At 57.4% G+C, this 16341-nt stretch overlaps 1 protein-coding gene across 1 annotated transcript; it reads left to right on the plus strand.

Annotated features, from left to right (window-relative positions):
- Positions 1–6373: 6373 nt before the first annotated feature.
- Positions 6374–14972, plus strand: Tfap2c (transcription factor AP-2 gamma). Its single transcript, XM_090352891.1, has 7 exons — positions 6374–6425; positions 7949–8431; positions 8530–8581; positions 9747–9963; positions 10746–10864; positions 13250–13394; positions 14690–14972. Exons 1-7 carry the CDS (start codon positions 6378–6380, stop codon positions 14970–14972), a joined length of 1347 nt encoding a protein of 448 aa, XP_090209017.1. The 5' UTR covers positions 6374–6377.
- The last annotated feature ends 1369 nt before the right edge of the window (positions 14973–16341 follow it).

The following is a 16341-nucleotide window of genomic DNA, read 5'->3' on the forward strand; positions in this document are numbered from 1 at the left end:
CTTCCCAGGCCATGACTGGTCCTGTCCTCTGCTTCCCCAGCAGCCCACCCCAGAGGGAACCAGGGACCCTGTCCCTGGTGATATCATTCTTGGGCAACAGCAGGGTTCCTCTGTAGACAGCTGAAGGCCAGGCTCCAGAGTTGAGGGGACATGGGGGGGGGTGGACGGTCAGGCATCCAGATTCTCCTAAGTCCCAGCCCCCACCACACCCTGCAGGGTCTCTTCAGTCGTCACTCCCCAGCCCGTGCCTCAGCTGGGTCTGCTGTAGCCCCTGGACAGGTCACAGAGCCACCCTGTAGACTGCCACAGCCACAAGGCTGGTGCAGCCCAGCTTCCATTCCCTTCCTCATCCCTTCCTCCTGTCCTTCTTTTCCCCCTCCCTCCCTTTCATCCCTGCAACTCCTCTCACCTCCATCTTCACCTCTACAGCTCTTCTCACTCCTCCTTCCAGGCCTCCCTCCTTCCCTCCTTCCTCCCCCTGTAATTCATGTGTTTGATTGGGGGTGGGGGGTGTGTGCCATTTTTTAAAAATGTGTTAAACTCCTTATTTGTTATCTATTTATCATGACAGGGTCTCATTACTATGTCTGCGGCTCAGCCTGGCCTCAGTGCTGGGAGCCCCTGCCTCAGTCTCCTCAGGGCTGGGGTTCTAGGTGAGCACGAGAGCCCCTTTGGCATAGAAGTCTCTGGAGGCACAAGTGCCTCACTGGCCCTGGGAGCTGAGGGGAGCTGAGTCTCAGGCTCCTCTCTGATGGGCCAGGCAGGTGGGCCTAGCTCATTTACCACCCAGCTGGACTCTGCAGGGCTCACCCACCCCAGCCATGCTCAACCCCAGACCCATGGACCAGGGAGAGGTGCATTCTGGGGGAGGCAGACCCTGGCCTCACAGGCGGCCCTGGCTGCCGTGTGGTGCTCAGGTTGGTTGACCTCTGCTGTCCTCCTGCACTCCATAGTGCTGGCTTCCTCCTTTGCCCCATCTGCAAACATCAACCACACCAGAGTCACTGAGAGTCCAGCACTGGCTGCTGGACTGCACTCCAGAGCTCCTCACAGTGCGGGGGGGGGGGGAGGGCTTTGGGGGTAGTGGTGGAGGCTGGGCACCTCAGAGAGGGGCGCTCTTGCCTTCCCACACCCTCACCTGTGCCCTCACTTTGGGAAGCCCTGCTTTAGATAAGCCCAGGGTTACGTGGTAACAACTTTCTAGGGGGCCAGCCAGTGACTGTGGCCCTAACAGTCTACTTCCTAACTTTTAGCACCCCCAAAACACATTGTGCTTCACAGGACAACGTAAGGGAGGGCCAACCTGCAATGATGCACCATGCATCCCTTGAACTATGTCTCCACCCGCTTTTTGTTGGTTGTTTTGGAAATGTAAGTCTCTTCGACTTTTCTCCCTGGTCTGGCTTCAAATTAAGATCCTCTGAACAGTAGCTCTTGAGTAGTTAGAATTATAAAGCCAGCCACCAGCTCTCCTCCAGAAAATCTTTTCTGGATACACACACACACACACACACACACACACACACACACACACACACACACACACACACACTTTAGCAAGGATTTTAGTGTGACAGGGTTTAAACATGGAGAGACAGAGAAAGAATGTGAACATTTTCTGTTCACAGGAGCTAGAGACTCCCTGGATTTACTTTAGAACAAAATGGAAATATTCAATGGTCAAATCCTGGAAGAGCAACGGGAGACTGGGTGGGGTGGGGGAGGGGGAGCTGGCTCACCAGAACCACAAACAACACACAAACAAACACAGCCACAACCCCCACCCCCGACCCCGTACATTCCCAGCTAGGAGAATGTACCTGGCCCAGAGAAGTGTCTGGAAATCTGTGCTGGAACCCCTTTTTGATGAAAGTGATTAAATGGCTGTTTTTCACATCGTAAAAATTTACATTTCTTTCTATGGATGGCTGGTCATAAACATCCCAGGGTGCATTTCAAAAAAAACTGCCTTTGAAGGCCTCAGGGGAGTCTGGACAGTCTGCCGGAAGGGTGTGGATGCTGGATTCGCTGTTGCCTTCTGGGTGTTGGCGGAGGGGGGGGGGGGTTCAGGGTACATCTTCCAATCTCCTCTGGGGAAAGGAGCTGGGTGAGATGCCTGAGCTCAGCTCATGACCAAGCTAGCAAGGAAATGGGATGTGAGGGGCAGTTCAGGCACGAGTCTAACCTCCCTGGCTGTGCTGGGGAGGAGAACCCTCTGGTTCTCCTTCCCAGCTGGCATGATACTGGACTTGAACTTTTGTCTTATTGTTCAAGAACCATGTACCTTGCCTCTGAGTGTCTTCCCCAGAGGAGTCAGAGTTAACTCCCAAGTTCCCAAAGTCAAGATAAGTTTCTAGCTGTGTGACTTCATTCCTACAGCAGCTGAGAATTCGGAGGAATGAGGATGGTTCTGGCTTGATAAAGTTTTACTGTCCTCTGCCGGGAAGACTTTGCTTTTAAACCTAAGTTTTCCACCCGCTGTGAACGGCCCCTGGTGGTGTGCGTCCCCTTCCACTTGAAAAAAGTCTCTTCACATGCAGTCTCTGCAGAAGTCTCCTCAAATGCGGGGAAGACCCCTGTTCCGCTCCGCGGAGGAGTTTGCAGATCCCAGGGGCGGGGGAGGGCAGGGGAGGAGGGGGGAGGGCAGGGAGGAGGGGGGAGGGCCTCTCAGGTGTGTCCACCAATCACCACCGCTGGTTTTGGCTGGGACTCCCTCTCCCACCCCTTCCCCTCTCCTTCCCTCCCCTACCAAATAAACTGCTCCCAGCCGCTGCTGCTAGGGAGGGCTGGACGGCCTTGCTTCTGCCCTGAAGTCCCTGGAGTGGAGAGCTGGCGACATGAATTTCCCGTTCCTAAGGGTGAGGCGAGGTGTGCGGGTGTCCAGGAGGAGAGGCCAGAGGGGACCGCAGGCTGCGGGCGGGGGGGTGCGCCCCGGGGCGCTTGGGCGTTAAATCCGTGCGGCTCCTGTCACCCATCCCGGCGCGGGGACCCAGTCCTGGCTCGGTGGGCCTCCTCTGCGCCTGGCGGCCTGCTGAGTGACAGCCCCCGGGTTCACCTGGCCCGGAGGTGCTCGGTGACTCTGGACGCCGGCCGGGGAAGGCCTCCGGGTGTCCTCCGCGGCCCCCGGGCGCTCCGGGACGCGGGCGCGGCGCAGCGGGGCTGGGGGCGCCGTCCCTCAGCGGATCCCCGAGAGCGGCTGGGACAGGGGACATGGGACAGGGCTCCAGGGCGTGGGCGGCTTTCCCGACCTGACGACTCCGAGGTTTCCCCCATGGAATGAGATGGGCGGAGTGGTTGTCAGGATGGAGTCTGAAGCGGGGCGCGCTGGGACCCCGGGGGAGCTCGGGTGCCCTCCGCGGGGCGCCTCGCCGCCGTCTGCGGGAAGGGATTCCTGAAGGCCGCGGGGCCGCTTTGCCCCCCGCTGGGCCTGGGTGGGGTGCGAGGCCGTGGGACTGGATGAGTCGGGCGGTGTCGCGCCGGGTGGCCGCGTGGCGCCCGTGGAGAATTCTGATCCCGACCCGACGGATCGCTCGGAGCACCCCGGGGCGTGCGCCCCCCGGTGAGCTCGGGCGGGGCCGCGTGCGGAGGTCTGGGGGTGTCCGCGGCGAAGCGCTCGGGTCCTCCACCTGCCGCCCGGCCCCGTCCAGCTTTCCCTGCCCGGCCGCGTCCCCGGGGCGGGGGGCGGGCGGGGGCGTCGTGGCACCGTCGGGGCGCGGCTGACACCTGATGGCTCCAGCCGGGTTCCCCGGGCCCAGTCGGCGCGGGCCCAGCTCCCGGGGTGTGCGTGGCCGCGGGGCCCCTAGGGGGCGGCAGAGCGGAGCCCCGACGCCGCGGGACGCGGCCGCCCGCTCCGCGCCTCCGCCCGGGTCTCCGCCTCCGCTGCGGGGATCCTTCCACTTCCACCCCGGGGAGGCGGCGGCGGTGGCGGCGGGGCCCACCACTGTCGGGGGCCCGACTTGGCTGCTCCAGCCCTGGGTTCCCATTTTCAGCCGTGAAGCTGGGGTCACGGGCGGCGGGGGCCGCGGACACCGGCGCACACCTTTCGGCGGCGCCGGGCGGGCAGGGTGCACGCCGCGGGCCCCGGGCCCCGGGACGGGAGGGCGATTGTCGGCGCCGCCTTCCCCTCCGAGCTTTGCGCCACGGCTCTCTCTGAACGAATGGTTCTGCCCAGCGGCTCCGCAGCCCCTGGGCGCCCGGGGGTCCCCGAGGGCGGCGCGGACCCTCAGTGTCCACCGATCCCGTGGCCTCGCCGCGCGTCCTGGGCGGGGAGGCGGCCCCGCTCCTCCGGGAAGCCTGGGCGCGCGCGGCTGAGGGAGGGAGGACAGCTAGGGACCGAGAGGGAGTGACCACTCCAGGCCCCCCTGGCCCCGGACTGCCGGAGGCGAAGCTGGGGGACACAGTGCGGACAGCTTGTAAATCTGCACCCCGGGTCGGGTCTTGGAGGAAAACTTTGAGGCCGGGAGTGGAGCAGAGCCCGTCGGGGCGCCCGGGTCGGGGAGCCCGGATCTTCCCAGCTCTGGCCCCCGCCTGTCCCCCGCAGGGTCAGGATGCAGCTCTGGCGGTGGGCAGTGCCTTCCCCCAGTCTCTCGCCCGGATACCACGAGAGGGGCTAGTGCTGTTCTCTGCCCCCAGACCCCGAGGGCTGCAGGCCGGGGTCAGGGGCTCTTGCCTCTGGACTCGGCCGCGGGTAGTTGGCGCAAAGCCCCGCGTCACCTTGGCTGGAAAAGCAGCCCCAGCGGTTTGAAGCAGCCTCCTCGTAAACTCAGCTCGCTCCCGAAGGCGAGGGACGACGTTTCTCTTGGAGGACACCTATTTTTGTCTTAGTTCTTACTTTATTTTAGGCCATCTGGGACTAAAGAAATGCTCACCCAACTCCGAGGAGGAGCAGGAAGGCGGTAGGGTCGCCACCCTGCAGCCCGTTCCAGACTGCGGCCGCCCTGCGGGGTGTCCACGATTGCAAAACCGGGTCCAGCACCGAACCAAAGCCGTCCCCTGCCCAGGCCCCTCCGAAGGGCTGAACCCCGTTGGGATGACCCCACAAAATTTCCACTTGAGAACGAGCGTGCTCCCCCTCTTGCAATGAAAACAATCATTGGGGAGATGAATTTTCGTTTCTTTAAAATGTAAAAACGAACTCCCACCATTTCGTTCCAGTTTGGGCGTCAGAAGTGAGCCGGAAGGCAGTGGAGGGTTTGGTTTTCTACCTTCACCTGTGGGGTGAGTGTCCACCGTGGGGGGGGGCTCTGCAGCCCCTTCCTCCTCCCACCCCATCTTACTCCGCCTGGCCCCCGGTGCTCGGGTCTCTTCCTGGGCAAGTTAAGGCTTCTGGGTGGTGGGTCCAGGCAGCCGGCGCTGAGCAGACGGCGGCAGAGCCGGGCTGGGCAGCAGAGCTGGGCAGGGCGGCAGGGCAGGGCAGAGGAGCTCGGCCACTGCCGAGGAAGGAGACGCAGCTTCGGGCGACAGCGTTGTCACGGACAGGCCGTTGTCCCCACTTCTGAGCTGAGCCCGCACGGTCTTCTGACTTCCACGCTGGGGGCAGAACGCCCACAAGAAGATGGGGGGTCGAGAGGGTGGCAGCAGGACGGGGTGAGGTCCTGGGAGCAGGGGCGCCGCTCCGTCCAGGCTAGGGTTTGCTCTGTGCGTCCCCAGCCCAATCTGTGCGTGTCCGTGGAGTGCGTGGGACGCGTGAGAGGAGCCCAGGAGTTGAGACCACCCCCAAACGCCAGGACCCCACCTCCAGGTGACATTTCTTGGCCCAAGGGGAGAGGAATGCCGGCAAGCAGAGAGGGTCTCCCGGGCTTTGGGAACTATCTGGGTTCCCAGCTCCCACAGTCTGCGGACCTGAGATGTGTGCTGGGCGGGATCGGCGGAGGAGGACGCGTCGGGGTTCTGGGGCGTCTGGGTTCCCGGGCCTCACAATTGTCAGCGAGGCGCCGCCCACCGCGCTCCCCGCGCCCCCCTAGCGGCCTGGGGGCCGGGCGCGCGACGCCCGGCCGGGGCGCGGGGCGGAGCCGGGCTGGGACTGGCTGGGGGCGGCCCCGCCCCGCCCGGGCCTCGGCGCCGGCCCCCGGGGAGGAGTTATGATAATTTCCTTCTCATTAAGGCGCTCTGGTCCCCCGGCTATCGCGGGGACACTCGGTGCGGGCGCGGCCTCATCGCTCCACGGCCGCGGCCTCCGCGCGCGCGCGCTCCCCGCGGTGGCCGCATCCACGTCCTCAGAGCCGCCGATGCGTATCCAGTGACCGGGACAGCAGGGCCCGCACGGCGGGGGCGGCGGCAGACGCCTGGCCACCGTGACCCCGATTTTGGATTTACCGCTCGGGGGGTGGGGGGAGCCTGGATTTAACTGGCGACTGTTTTGGGGGACTCCGGACGCCATGTTGTGGAAAATAACCGATAATGTCAAATATGAAGAGGACTGCGAGGTGAGCTGGGGCGCAGGGGTGCAGCCCGGCTCCGCCTGAAGGCCATCCGGGAGGCGGGGGACCAGCGGCTGAGGTCGGGGAGGAGCGCGCAGGAGCCCTCGCCTCTCGGCCGGACCGGACACCCCGTCCTCCGGACACCCCGCAGCCCCGTTCTCGGGGCCCCTTCCCGTACTGGCCCTTTCCTAAGCACCCAGCCCTAGGCCTGGGCAGAACGGCAGATCCCACCAACAAGGCTTACCAGCCGGCTTCCTTCGGAGCGAGCCGCCCTTCTTCCCGAGCTCCCGGCAGCTCCGGCCTGCGGTCTTAGACGTGGCCTTTTCGCCGGACGTCTTCGTCCGAAGGGTCAGCGCAGGCTGGCCGCCCGCGGGCGACACCTTCCCCGAGGCTCCTCCGGGGCGGGCCGGTCACCTGCCCCGCTACCTCCTCCTCGGGGAGGCTGGAGAACAACGGAAGCCTGACTCTCCAGCGAAGTGGGGGCTGGGGCGCGTTGGGGGTGCTGGGGCCCGACGGGGCCGTCCGCCCGGCTAGTGCTCCAGCCTGTTGGACAGGTTGAGCTGGAGTTTCGGAGCGCAGGCGGGAGGGAGGCGGCGAGCGGGAAGAGGAAGAAGACGCGGGCGGCGAGCGCCGGGGCGCGTGGAGCGGGGAGCCGGGGCGGCCGGCAAGCCCGAGCGCGCGCGCGCGGCGCCCCCGAGCCCCGCAGGGGGGCGGCCCGGGCCGGCGTGGTCCGGCGCTCCCGCCAGGGGGCGGCAGCGCCGTGTCCCCGCGTGCTCCCCTCCACCCCGTGACCCCCGGACCGAGGCAGACACATCTTTTAGGAATTAAATCGAGCCGCCTCAGAGCGCGTGGACGTGCGCGGGCCCTGTCTCCCGGGGCTCGGGGTCTCGGCACCGGCTGTGGGGACCCCGCCAGTGGCCGATCGCACCTCCTCTTCCTTCGGTCTGGCCTCGCAGGCAGAGAACACAGCCCGAGGCCCCAGCGAGTTCCCTCCCGAGCCCCTCGGGCTGTGTTGGGTGGCAGCCACCTCCCGGGAGCGTCCCTGGCCCGGAGGTCTTTGCCCGAAGGGCGTGGAAGGGTGGGTCCCTGGGGTGGGGAGGGCGGGTGCGGGATTGGCTCCGGCACAATTTCTGCCGGCTGCGCCGAGGCAACACGTGCGGACCGGCGAGCGAGCGCGCGCTGCCTGGGGTTCTCTGCCTCGCGGCTTCCTCCCGGGGCGCCGGCCCAGCCAGCCCGGAGATCGGCCTCGATGTCTGCCAGCGCCTCGAGCTTGATGGCGCGGGGCCCTACGCCGCGGGGCGTGGAGGATTTGACCTCCCAGGTCTTAATCCAGCCTCTTTTTCCTGGGGGGTGGGGGGTCGCCATTAACGAAGGAGTCCTCGGGGCGTCTCGCTCCTGGGGTCGCTGGGCCCCGGAGCTGTTCCCCCGGAGGGCACTGTCGCCAGACGGGGGCGGCGGGGCTCGCGGGCTGGCGGGTTCGCCGCACCAGGGTTTTCGTCCTAACCGGGTTTCTTCTCCGTCTCGCCCAGGATCGCCACGACGCGGGTAACAATGGGAACCCGCGCATCCCCCACCTGTCCTCGGCCGGCCAGCACCTCTACAGCCCCGCGCCGCCCCTGTCGCACTCGGGCGTCTCGGAGTACCAGCCGCCGCCTTACTTCCCGCCGCCCTACCAGCAGCTGGCCTACTCGCAGTCGGCCGATCCCTACTCGCACCTGGGCGAAGCCTACGCCGCCATCAACCCCCTGCACCAGCCCGCGCCCACCGGCAGCCAGCAGCAGGCCTGGCCCGGCCGCCAGGGCCAGGACGGGGCCGGGCTGCCCGCGCACCACGGGCGCCCGGCCGCGCTGCTGCCGCACCTCGCCGGGCTGGAGGGGGGCGCGGTGGGCGCGCGCCGCGAGGCCTACCGCCGCTCCGAGCTGCTGCTCCCGCACGCGCACGCCCTGGACGCCGCGGGCCTGGCAGAGAACCTGGGGCTGCACGACGTGGCGCACCAGATGGAGGAGGTGCAGGTGAGCGCGCCCGGCCGCCGCCCGCGGGGGGCCGGCCCGCCGCCCCGGGGCTCCCCCGGCCCACACCTAAAGGGAAACCTTGTTCTTTCTCCTCCCAGAATGTGGACGACCAGCATCTCCTCCTCCACGACCAGACTGTCATCCGCAAAGGTGAGCGCGGGGGCCCTGGGGGAAGCGGAGGGGGGCGACCGGGCCTCGGGAAAGGGGCTTTGAGCCGGTCCCAGAGAGCAGCGCGCAGGCCGGGGAGACCCTGGGAGGCTCTGCACGCAGCACTCGTTCTCAAGGGTGGTTTTGAGGCGGACCGAGGGGTTTCGTTGGACGCCTGCGGTCGGTCGCTGCGCGCGGGGCCCGCGCCCCGGAGTCCGGCCTCCCCCGGAGCCGGGGCCCCCTGGCCGGGAGGGGAAGACCGGGCATCTCACACGGTGCCTTCAACAATCTGAAATCCGTTCACAACCACCTCCCCGGAGTGGTGGGGTCTGTGAGCGCTCTAATTGTTGATTGAGTGGGTGTGATCTCAAACATGAATTTTGGGAAGATTCAAACTTGTCAGAAAGGTTTTGAGTAAGTCTGGTCTGCCAACCAAACAGTGCAGCGGGGCAGGACGGGGTGATCTGTCCCCCCCCCCCCACCTCCCCACTTTCTGGTCTTCCCAGAGAGCGAGGGGTGAGAAAAAAAAGTGGTATTACTCTTGAGTGGGAGGCTCCTTAAATTAAGTACTTGTGCTGGCAGAATTGTTAGGATGGCTGTTGGGGGAAAGGTAAGAAGGACCCTATTAAAGGTAGTTAGGGTTTGTTATATAAAATCAAACTGCTTTAATAGATTGTGGTGGTGTAAAGGGTTGGGAGGAAATTTGAAAAATAAAATTTCCCAGTAAACTTAAACTGGGTGGATTAATGGGTGTTAGTAAGAGTGAAGAATGCAGTTCCACAGAAGGCTTTGGGGGCAGGATCTGAGGTCGCGGGTTAGTTCTTGGAGTGTGAGGGGGTGGGGCTAGCATTAATCGTCTTCTGAAGGCAAATGTTCTAATTAAGCAGATTACAGAGGTAGCCAGGCACTGGGTGGGAAAAAAAGAAGAAGAAAAAAAACATGCTTGGGATCTTGACTAATTAACTTTGCAAGGTGTTAACTTGTGAATTTCACATTTGATTTATCTTTGAAGAAAGAATAAGACTTAGAAAAAGAAAAGGATCTGGCAGTGTGTATAGTCTAGGTTTCTTGTCTGAAAAACAGGCAGTTTAGCCGGGCTCCTGGTTCAGAGAAGATCTCTGCTCAGAATGGGCTTTAGTGACCCCCGTTTCTGGTCTCTCCTCAACAGGTCCCATCTCCATGACCAAGAACCCCCTGGGTCTGCCGTGCCAGAAGGAGCTGGTAGGGGCTGTGATGAACCCCAATGAGGTCTTCTGCTCTGTCCCGGGGAGACTGTCCCTCCTCAGCTCCACATCCAAATATAAAGTGACGGTGGCCGAAGTGCAGAGGAGGCTGTCACCGCCAGAGTGCTTGAACGCCTCCCTGCTTGGTGGCGTCCTCCGAAGGTACAGTCCCTGGGGTCTGTGCTTGGGTAGCTGAGAGGGAATGTATAGAGAACCTGGGAGGTATTTTTAACATTTATGTAACTTGTATACCTAACGCTGAATTCTAATCGGCTCAGCAAGCGATTTTAGTACACTTCTTCTCTTTTAGAAAGTGCCAAGTGCAGAAGCAAGTGTTAAAACAATGCTAACAAATTATCATCTGGTTAGGATTTGATTTTACAGGCTAACATCTGTATTGAAAAGAGAGGCTTTTGTCCCCCCCCCCCAACCAGTTTTCTGAGTTGAAAATGTACATCTCCTGCAATACAGCAAGCGATGCTCTATGCTCATCAGAAAATAAAAGGGAGTGGTGGCAAGGTTTAAAAATACTTACAGAGATTAATTTCTAAAAATTATGTTGTACATAATTGAAATAGCCTGACAGTCCAGCTTTAATAACACTACTTTAGAAGGTACAGTTTATTTTATATTATTTTTGTGCTGGCATTTGGGCTTCAACTCTGGAGGTGGGGCACCGTCCCTGAGCTTTTCTTTTTCTTTCTTCTTTTTTTTTTTTTCTCTCAAGGCCAGTGTTCTACCACTTGAGCCCTAGCTTTACATTGGTTTTTTTGGTTGTTAATTGGAACTAAGACTCTCAGGGGCTTCCCTGTCTGGGTGGCTTTAAATCATGGTCGTCATATCTCATCCTTCTGAGTAGCTGGGATTACAGGCATGAGCACCTGCTGCTAGGAGGGGAGAATTTTCTGTGTTTTGTTGAGAGGACCCCATTGTCTCTTTCCCAGAGCCAAGTCCAAAAATGGAGGGCGATCTCTGAGGGAGAAGTTAGACAAGATTGGCCTGAACCTTCCAGCGGGGAGGCGGAAAGCTGCGCACGTGACCCTGCTGACATCTTTGGTGGAAGGTGAGTGCCGCTGGTGGCTCTTTGGTAATGTTTTCAATTTGTGCTGTCTTTAGTACTTCTGCAAAAGGAAAGCCAGACCACAAGCCTTTTAAGACATGGTCCCAAGCAGGGAAGGGAGAGATGAAAGCAAGCTGACTGCTTCTGTTCCTGTTAATGAATCCATTTTGTCTGAAGACTTCGCAGCCCTGTATCTTGACAGCTCCTGGCTTCTGAGCTCACGAGAATCAATGGGCAAAGAAACTGGGTTTCTTAATCTCAGATCGTATATACATCAGACTGGCAAAAAAAAAAAAAAAGTTTCCATAGAGTTGAGGAGGGAGCTGATCAGTGGCTGACTTTCTATTTACCATCCTGGTTACTTTCAATGCTGGGCAGAATGGAGTATGTGTTTTTTCTGCTGTGGGATCCTCAGCTCACAGTCCTTGCATACACCAGCCTGGCCTAACTTGTCATTATTTCTCCCCATCAAGAGACAAGAAAGCAATAGAACCCCTGGCCAGAGAGGGGCTCTTTCTCCACTCTTCAGATCATTGTCCCTATAAATGGCATTTGAGTCTCTTGAATAGAAGACCCTCCCCCCCAACCTGGAAAGTAGCCAAGAATGCAGTCCAACCATTAAAAGGGGGGTGAGGGAGAAGTAAATTAAAAAACAAAACAAAAAAACCCCTCAAGCCAGCAAAGCATTGCAGGAAGGAGCTGGACAATGATGCCAACCACGGCAGCCATTGCACTCAGGTGGTTACCAGCTCTGGCCCCAGTCCCCCTCTGCTCACAGCAGTGCAATGTTTGGAAGGCATTTCCTTGTCATGATGATGGTTGAGCTGAAAAACTTGTGTACCTTCCCTTTCTACCCTTTATGGAGAGCCTCCAGAGGCCTTGGGCAGATGTTGACCACTGCTGCCCTGCCCCCAGCAGATCCTCCAGGAGGTGGGTCTGAATTAACCAGGAGGGCCCAGCCACTACCTAGGGCTTTGCCAGGCTCTCGGGGCCTCTGCTCCTGGAGTCCTTTCTCTTCTGCTGTATTTTGGGGTGGGGGAGTCAGTGTTCCAAGATGATCTTGCAGGTTATAGTCCTAGATTTCCCCTTTTAGTTTTGGGGGCGCTGAGGATTGGGTTTAGGACTGAGAACACACTGGGTCGGTGCTCTACCACTGAGCTGTGATCCCAGTCTTCATTTGCATGTTGTTTCCCCCTAAGGCCGAGGGTGGCTTTGAGCCACTCACTCTAACAACATGGGATTATAGGCATCCAGGAACCACTACAACCACTTTAATCTTCTAGGGTCTTTGAAAAGAAATAGTCTAGAGGGGCCAGGAGTTTGGCCTAGTGGTAGAGTGCTTGCCTAGCAAGACCCAGGTTTGATTCCTCCATATCACATACACAGAAAAAAGTGAGAAATGATGCTGTGGCTCAAGTGGTAGAGCTCTTGCCTTGAGAAAACCCAAGGACAGTGCTCAGGCCCTGAGCCCAAGCCCAGGACTGGCAAAAAAAAAATGTCTAGAAATAACCTTCCTATCAGTACTGAGGTTTGAACTCAGGACCTTGTACTCTTACTTAGCTTTTTTCACTTAAGGCTGGCAAGCTACACCTCCACTTCTGCCCCTTTGCTGGTTAATTGGACATAAAGTCACATGGACTCTTATGCCTGGGCTGGCTTTGAACTTTAATCCACCCAGATCTTGGCCTCCTAAGCAGATAGGATTAGAAGCGTAAACTACCAGTACCCGGCTCCACTTGAGCCTCCTACCCTTTTTGCTTATCAGTAGGGTCTTATACAAACTTGTCTGACCTCCGTTTTCCGACCTCCATACCTCCTAAAACAACAGGATGTGCAACAAGAGCAGAGATTATTACCTGGAGACAGCCTGGCTGTGACTGGTCATCTGCTCATTGGACTGTGGGTACATGAGCACCTCACAAACCTACAGAGCCCCAAGCTGGGTGCCTACAGCTGACACCTGCAATCTTAGCCACTGGGGAGGCTGAGATCTGGGGGTCTCAGTACTCAGCCAGCCTAGTCAGGGAAGTCCATGAGACTCTTTTCTCTAATGAACAACCAAGAAAACCAGAAGTGGAATTGTGGCTCAAATGGTAGAGTGCCAGCCTTGAGCACAAAGGTTCAGGGATGTGTCCAGGCCCTGAGTTCAAGGAGGAGGAGTTGTGTAAAGAAAGGGGTTCTTTCTCCTGCTGGGGGCTCCTTGCTCATGGTATTCCCAGAACTGGACTGCAGGCAGGACCCTGACATCTCAGTCTGCTCTGCTCATGGTTTTACTTTATGAGGCAGAGTGGCTGGTAGACCATGACTGCCAGAGATGGGGGGGGGGGGGCAGGACGGTCCCCTGTGGTGGCCGCTGTGTCAGGGCCTGAACCTATGGTCTGGTTGTAGGTGAGGCTGTTCATTTGGCCCGGGACTTCGCCTATGTCTGTGAAGCTGAATTTCCCAGTAAGCCTGTGGCGGAATATTTAACGAGACCTCATCTCGGAGGCCGAAACGAGATGGCAGCGAGGAAGAACATGCTCCTGGCAGCACAGTGAGTAATGGGCCTGCCTCCAACCCCAGGATGGAGTGCCCAGTACTGGCTTCGGGAAGGAGATGCCACACCGTGGGGCTCTGTGTGCACCTTAGGAAGAGAAAAGCCAGGATGGCTAATAAATGAGTTCTCCTGGGAAGCAGTGGCTCACACCTGTAATCCTAGCTACTCAGGAGGCTGAGACCTGAGAATCACGATTCAGTCAGCCTGAATACTAAATTCCTGGAGACGCTTATCTCCAGTTAACCCACTAGAAAAGGAAGTGGTGCTGTGGCTCCAGGGGTAGGGTGGTAGCCTTGAGCTGAAGAGCTCGGGACAGCGCCCAGTGGGTCACGCCTGTAATCCTAGCTATTCAGGAGGCTGAGATCTGATCAAGATTCAAAGCCTGCCTTGGCACTAAAAAGTCCTAGAGACTCTTATCTCCAGTTAATCACCAGAAAGCCATAAGTGGCCCTGAGGCTCTAGGTGTAGAGTGGTAGCCTTGAGCTGAAGAGCTCAGGGAGAAGCCCAGGCAGAGTTTCAAGTCCCACCATGACAACAACAAAAAAAGATATATATACATTTTTTGCCAGTTCTGGGGCTTGAACTCAAGTCTTGGGCACTGTCCTGGGACACTTTTTTGCTCAAGGCTAGCACCCTGCCATGTGAGCCACAGCACTACTTCCAGCTTTTTCTGAGTATGTGGTACCAAAGAATTGAACCCGGGGCTTTGTGCATGCTAGGCGAGCACTCTACCATTAGCCTACACTCTCAGCCCTGTGTACTTTTTATTTCATTGCAAAAATCAGAGTAAATTCATGGCAGGCCTGTGGGCAAATCAACTCCAAAGTGAGTTTTCAAGCACCAGGAGAGTTTGTACTCTCAGAAAGTGACAGTGCAGTCCTGCTCAGTGAAGCAGAGTCAAATCTTGTTAAATGAGATTAGTTCAAAAGATGAGCTGGCCACTCCGTGATCACTAGTTTCGGCCATTTGCATCATCCTTGGGGTTTCTGAGAGCATTTATTTATTGACACCAATTTGTCCTAAAGTAAACTTGTCCCTTAACCTCTACAACCTAGAGACCTTGATCAGCCGACTGTTGTTAATCTTGTTATCTTTAGTAGTGTGCCCCAGGAATGAAAGGAGATCCTGCTTGGGAAGAGATCTTCCTAGCAGGGCATCCTCCTATCAGGTGCTAAGTGAGGCCTTAGACTATTCCACCTCTGTTCCTGGGCCCCGAGGGTGGGTTTGTTGGGTGTTGGGGACATGCAGAGGGCCAGGGAAGGCTCACCAGAGTTAATCAACTGTCTTCACAGGCAAGTGTGTAAAGAATTCACAGACCTCCTCAATCAAGACCGAACTCCCAACGGGAACAGCAGGCCCACCCCAGTTTTGGAGATGAGCATACAGAGCTGCCTGTCTCATTTCAGCCTAATTACCCATGGCTTCGGCAGCCAGGCCATCTGCGCGGCCGTGTCTGCACTGCAGAACTACATCAAAGAAGCCTTGATGGTCATAGACAAATCCTACATGAGCCCCGGAGACCAGAGTCCAGCAGATTCCAAGACTCTGGAGAAGATAGACAAGCACAGGAAGTGACCAGCGGGGACGGAGGACCGAAGAGTCGGGAAGGGAAGACTGGTGAGGCCCTGTCCCCACTTGGACAGACTGAGACGCCTCTGGCCTGGGGGAAGAGTATTTTGTTTCCTCTTCTGCCTACCTTGCTGTCAGAACCGTCTCCCCTCATTTCCGATGCAGCCGTCTCCACCTGCCTCCGCTGGATTTCTGGTGGCTTCACTAGGCTAAAGTATCTCACATCTCACATCGGATAAACGACCCATCAATTCCAAGGTGCCAAGCACTGTTTCATTGTTATAGTTGTTTTGTTTTTTGTTGTCATTGGTTTTTCCAGTCATTTTTGTTTTTTGGAACTCCATCCTTTTTCTCTGAACATGGTGCTACAGGATTTAGAACCTTTTTTTGATAAATTCCCCGGGCTGACAAGAAACCACACAGGCTTAGCTGCTGATGCCGAAAAATGGATGAGTTTCAGAGCCACAATCACTTTTATTTTCAGTATTAACGAAGCAGTTGGTTTTCAGGTCCACTAGGATATTTATCTGAAAATGGGTATTTGTCTAACATCTTCAGAGAGCAGAGAACGGACCCCTCCTCTGGAGGCGAAGGTTCTATATCTAGCAGGTTGCCTTGTCTGCAACCCCATGTTCACAGAGGGGCTCTGGCTTGAGGAAATTTGTAGAAAATACAGCCTGCTGATGATGTCATTTTCTCGTCTCGTCGTTTTTCTTGGAAAGTTGTGATTCTCTAAAGGGGAGACTCAAACAACATGTTCCTTTAAGGTACTGAAGCTTTATTTGCATATTTATTTCAGATTTTGATTTTTTTTTTCCTCTTCTCTCCATTAAACTTGAAAAGGGTAAGCAGGAAGTGCGAGCTGCAGCCTGCCATCTCCAGGTCCCTGCAGAGACTCTGTATTTTGAGAAACTGTATTGACTGTACAGATTTTATTTATGCATAATTTAATGGGGTCTGTAAATACTGCCATACTTCTTAATAACATTGGGGGACATAGGATCGGTTTTAATATTTTAACGGTGATGGGTGATCTGTGACACATCTTTAAATTTTATACAAATATACATAGGGTATGAAGAATGAAGAAAATAATGTGGCTTCTTTTATGGGGTATAGCAGGTTCTATTTAATTCGAGCTCTCTCTCCAAAAAAGCAATAAGTTTGTGTCTCATTCCTTCAGGGCCGAACTCTTTTTAAGATGAATGTGTGGTGTAGCTCGTGTGGGTGACATGGAAATTTGGAATTGAACTTTGTGCTCAGAAATGTTCCCCAAGTCATTGTTGTGTGTATGTATGATACCTGTATAATAAAAAAAATATTCTCAATAGAATCTGTTCTATCTGGTTCTAACTTGGTAATACTCTTTGCCTCC

This window comes from Megascapheus bottae, chromosome 18 (assembly GCF_031878675.1).
Source record: "Megascapheus bottae isolate mThoBot1 chromosome 18, mThoBot2.hap1, whole genome shotgun sequence".
In the NCBI taxonomy this organism is placed as follows: domain Eukaryota; kingdom Metazoa; phylum Chordata; class Mammalia; order Rodentia; family Geomyidae; genus Megascapheus; species Megascapheus bottae.

Coding starts and splice junctions, on each gene's coding strand:
- Tfap2c (XM_090352891.1), top strand. CDS start 6,378: ATGTTGTGGAAAATAACCGATAATGTCAAATATGAAGAGGACTGCGAG. Junction 8,432..8,529: donor ACCAGATGGAGGAGGTGCAG/GTGAGCGCGCCC, acceptor TTCTCCTCCCAG/AATGTGGACGACCAGCATCT. Junction 9,964..10,745: donor CTTGGTGGCGTCCTCCGAAG/GTACAGTCCCTG, acceptor TCTCTTTCCCAG/AGCCAAGTCCAAAAATGGAG.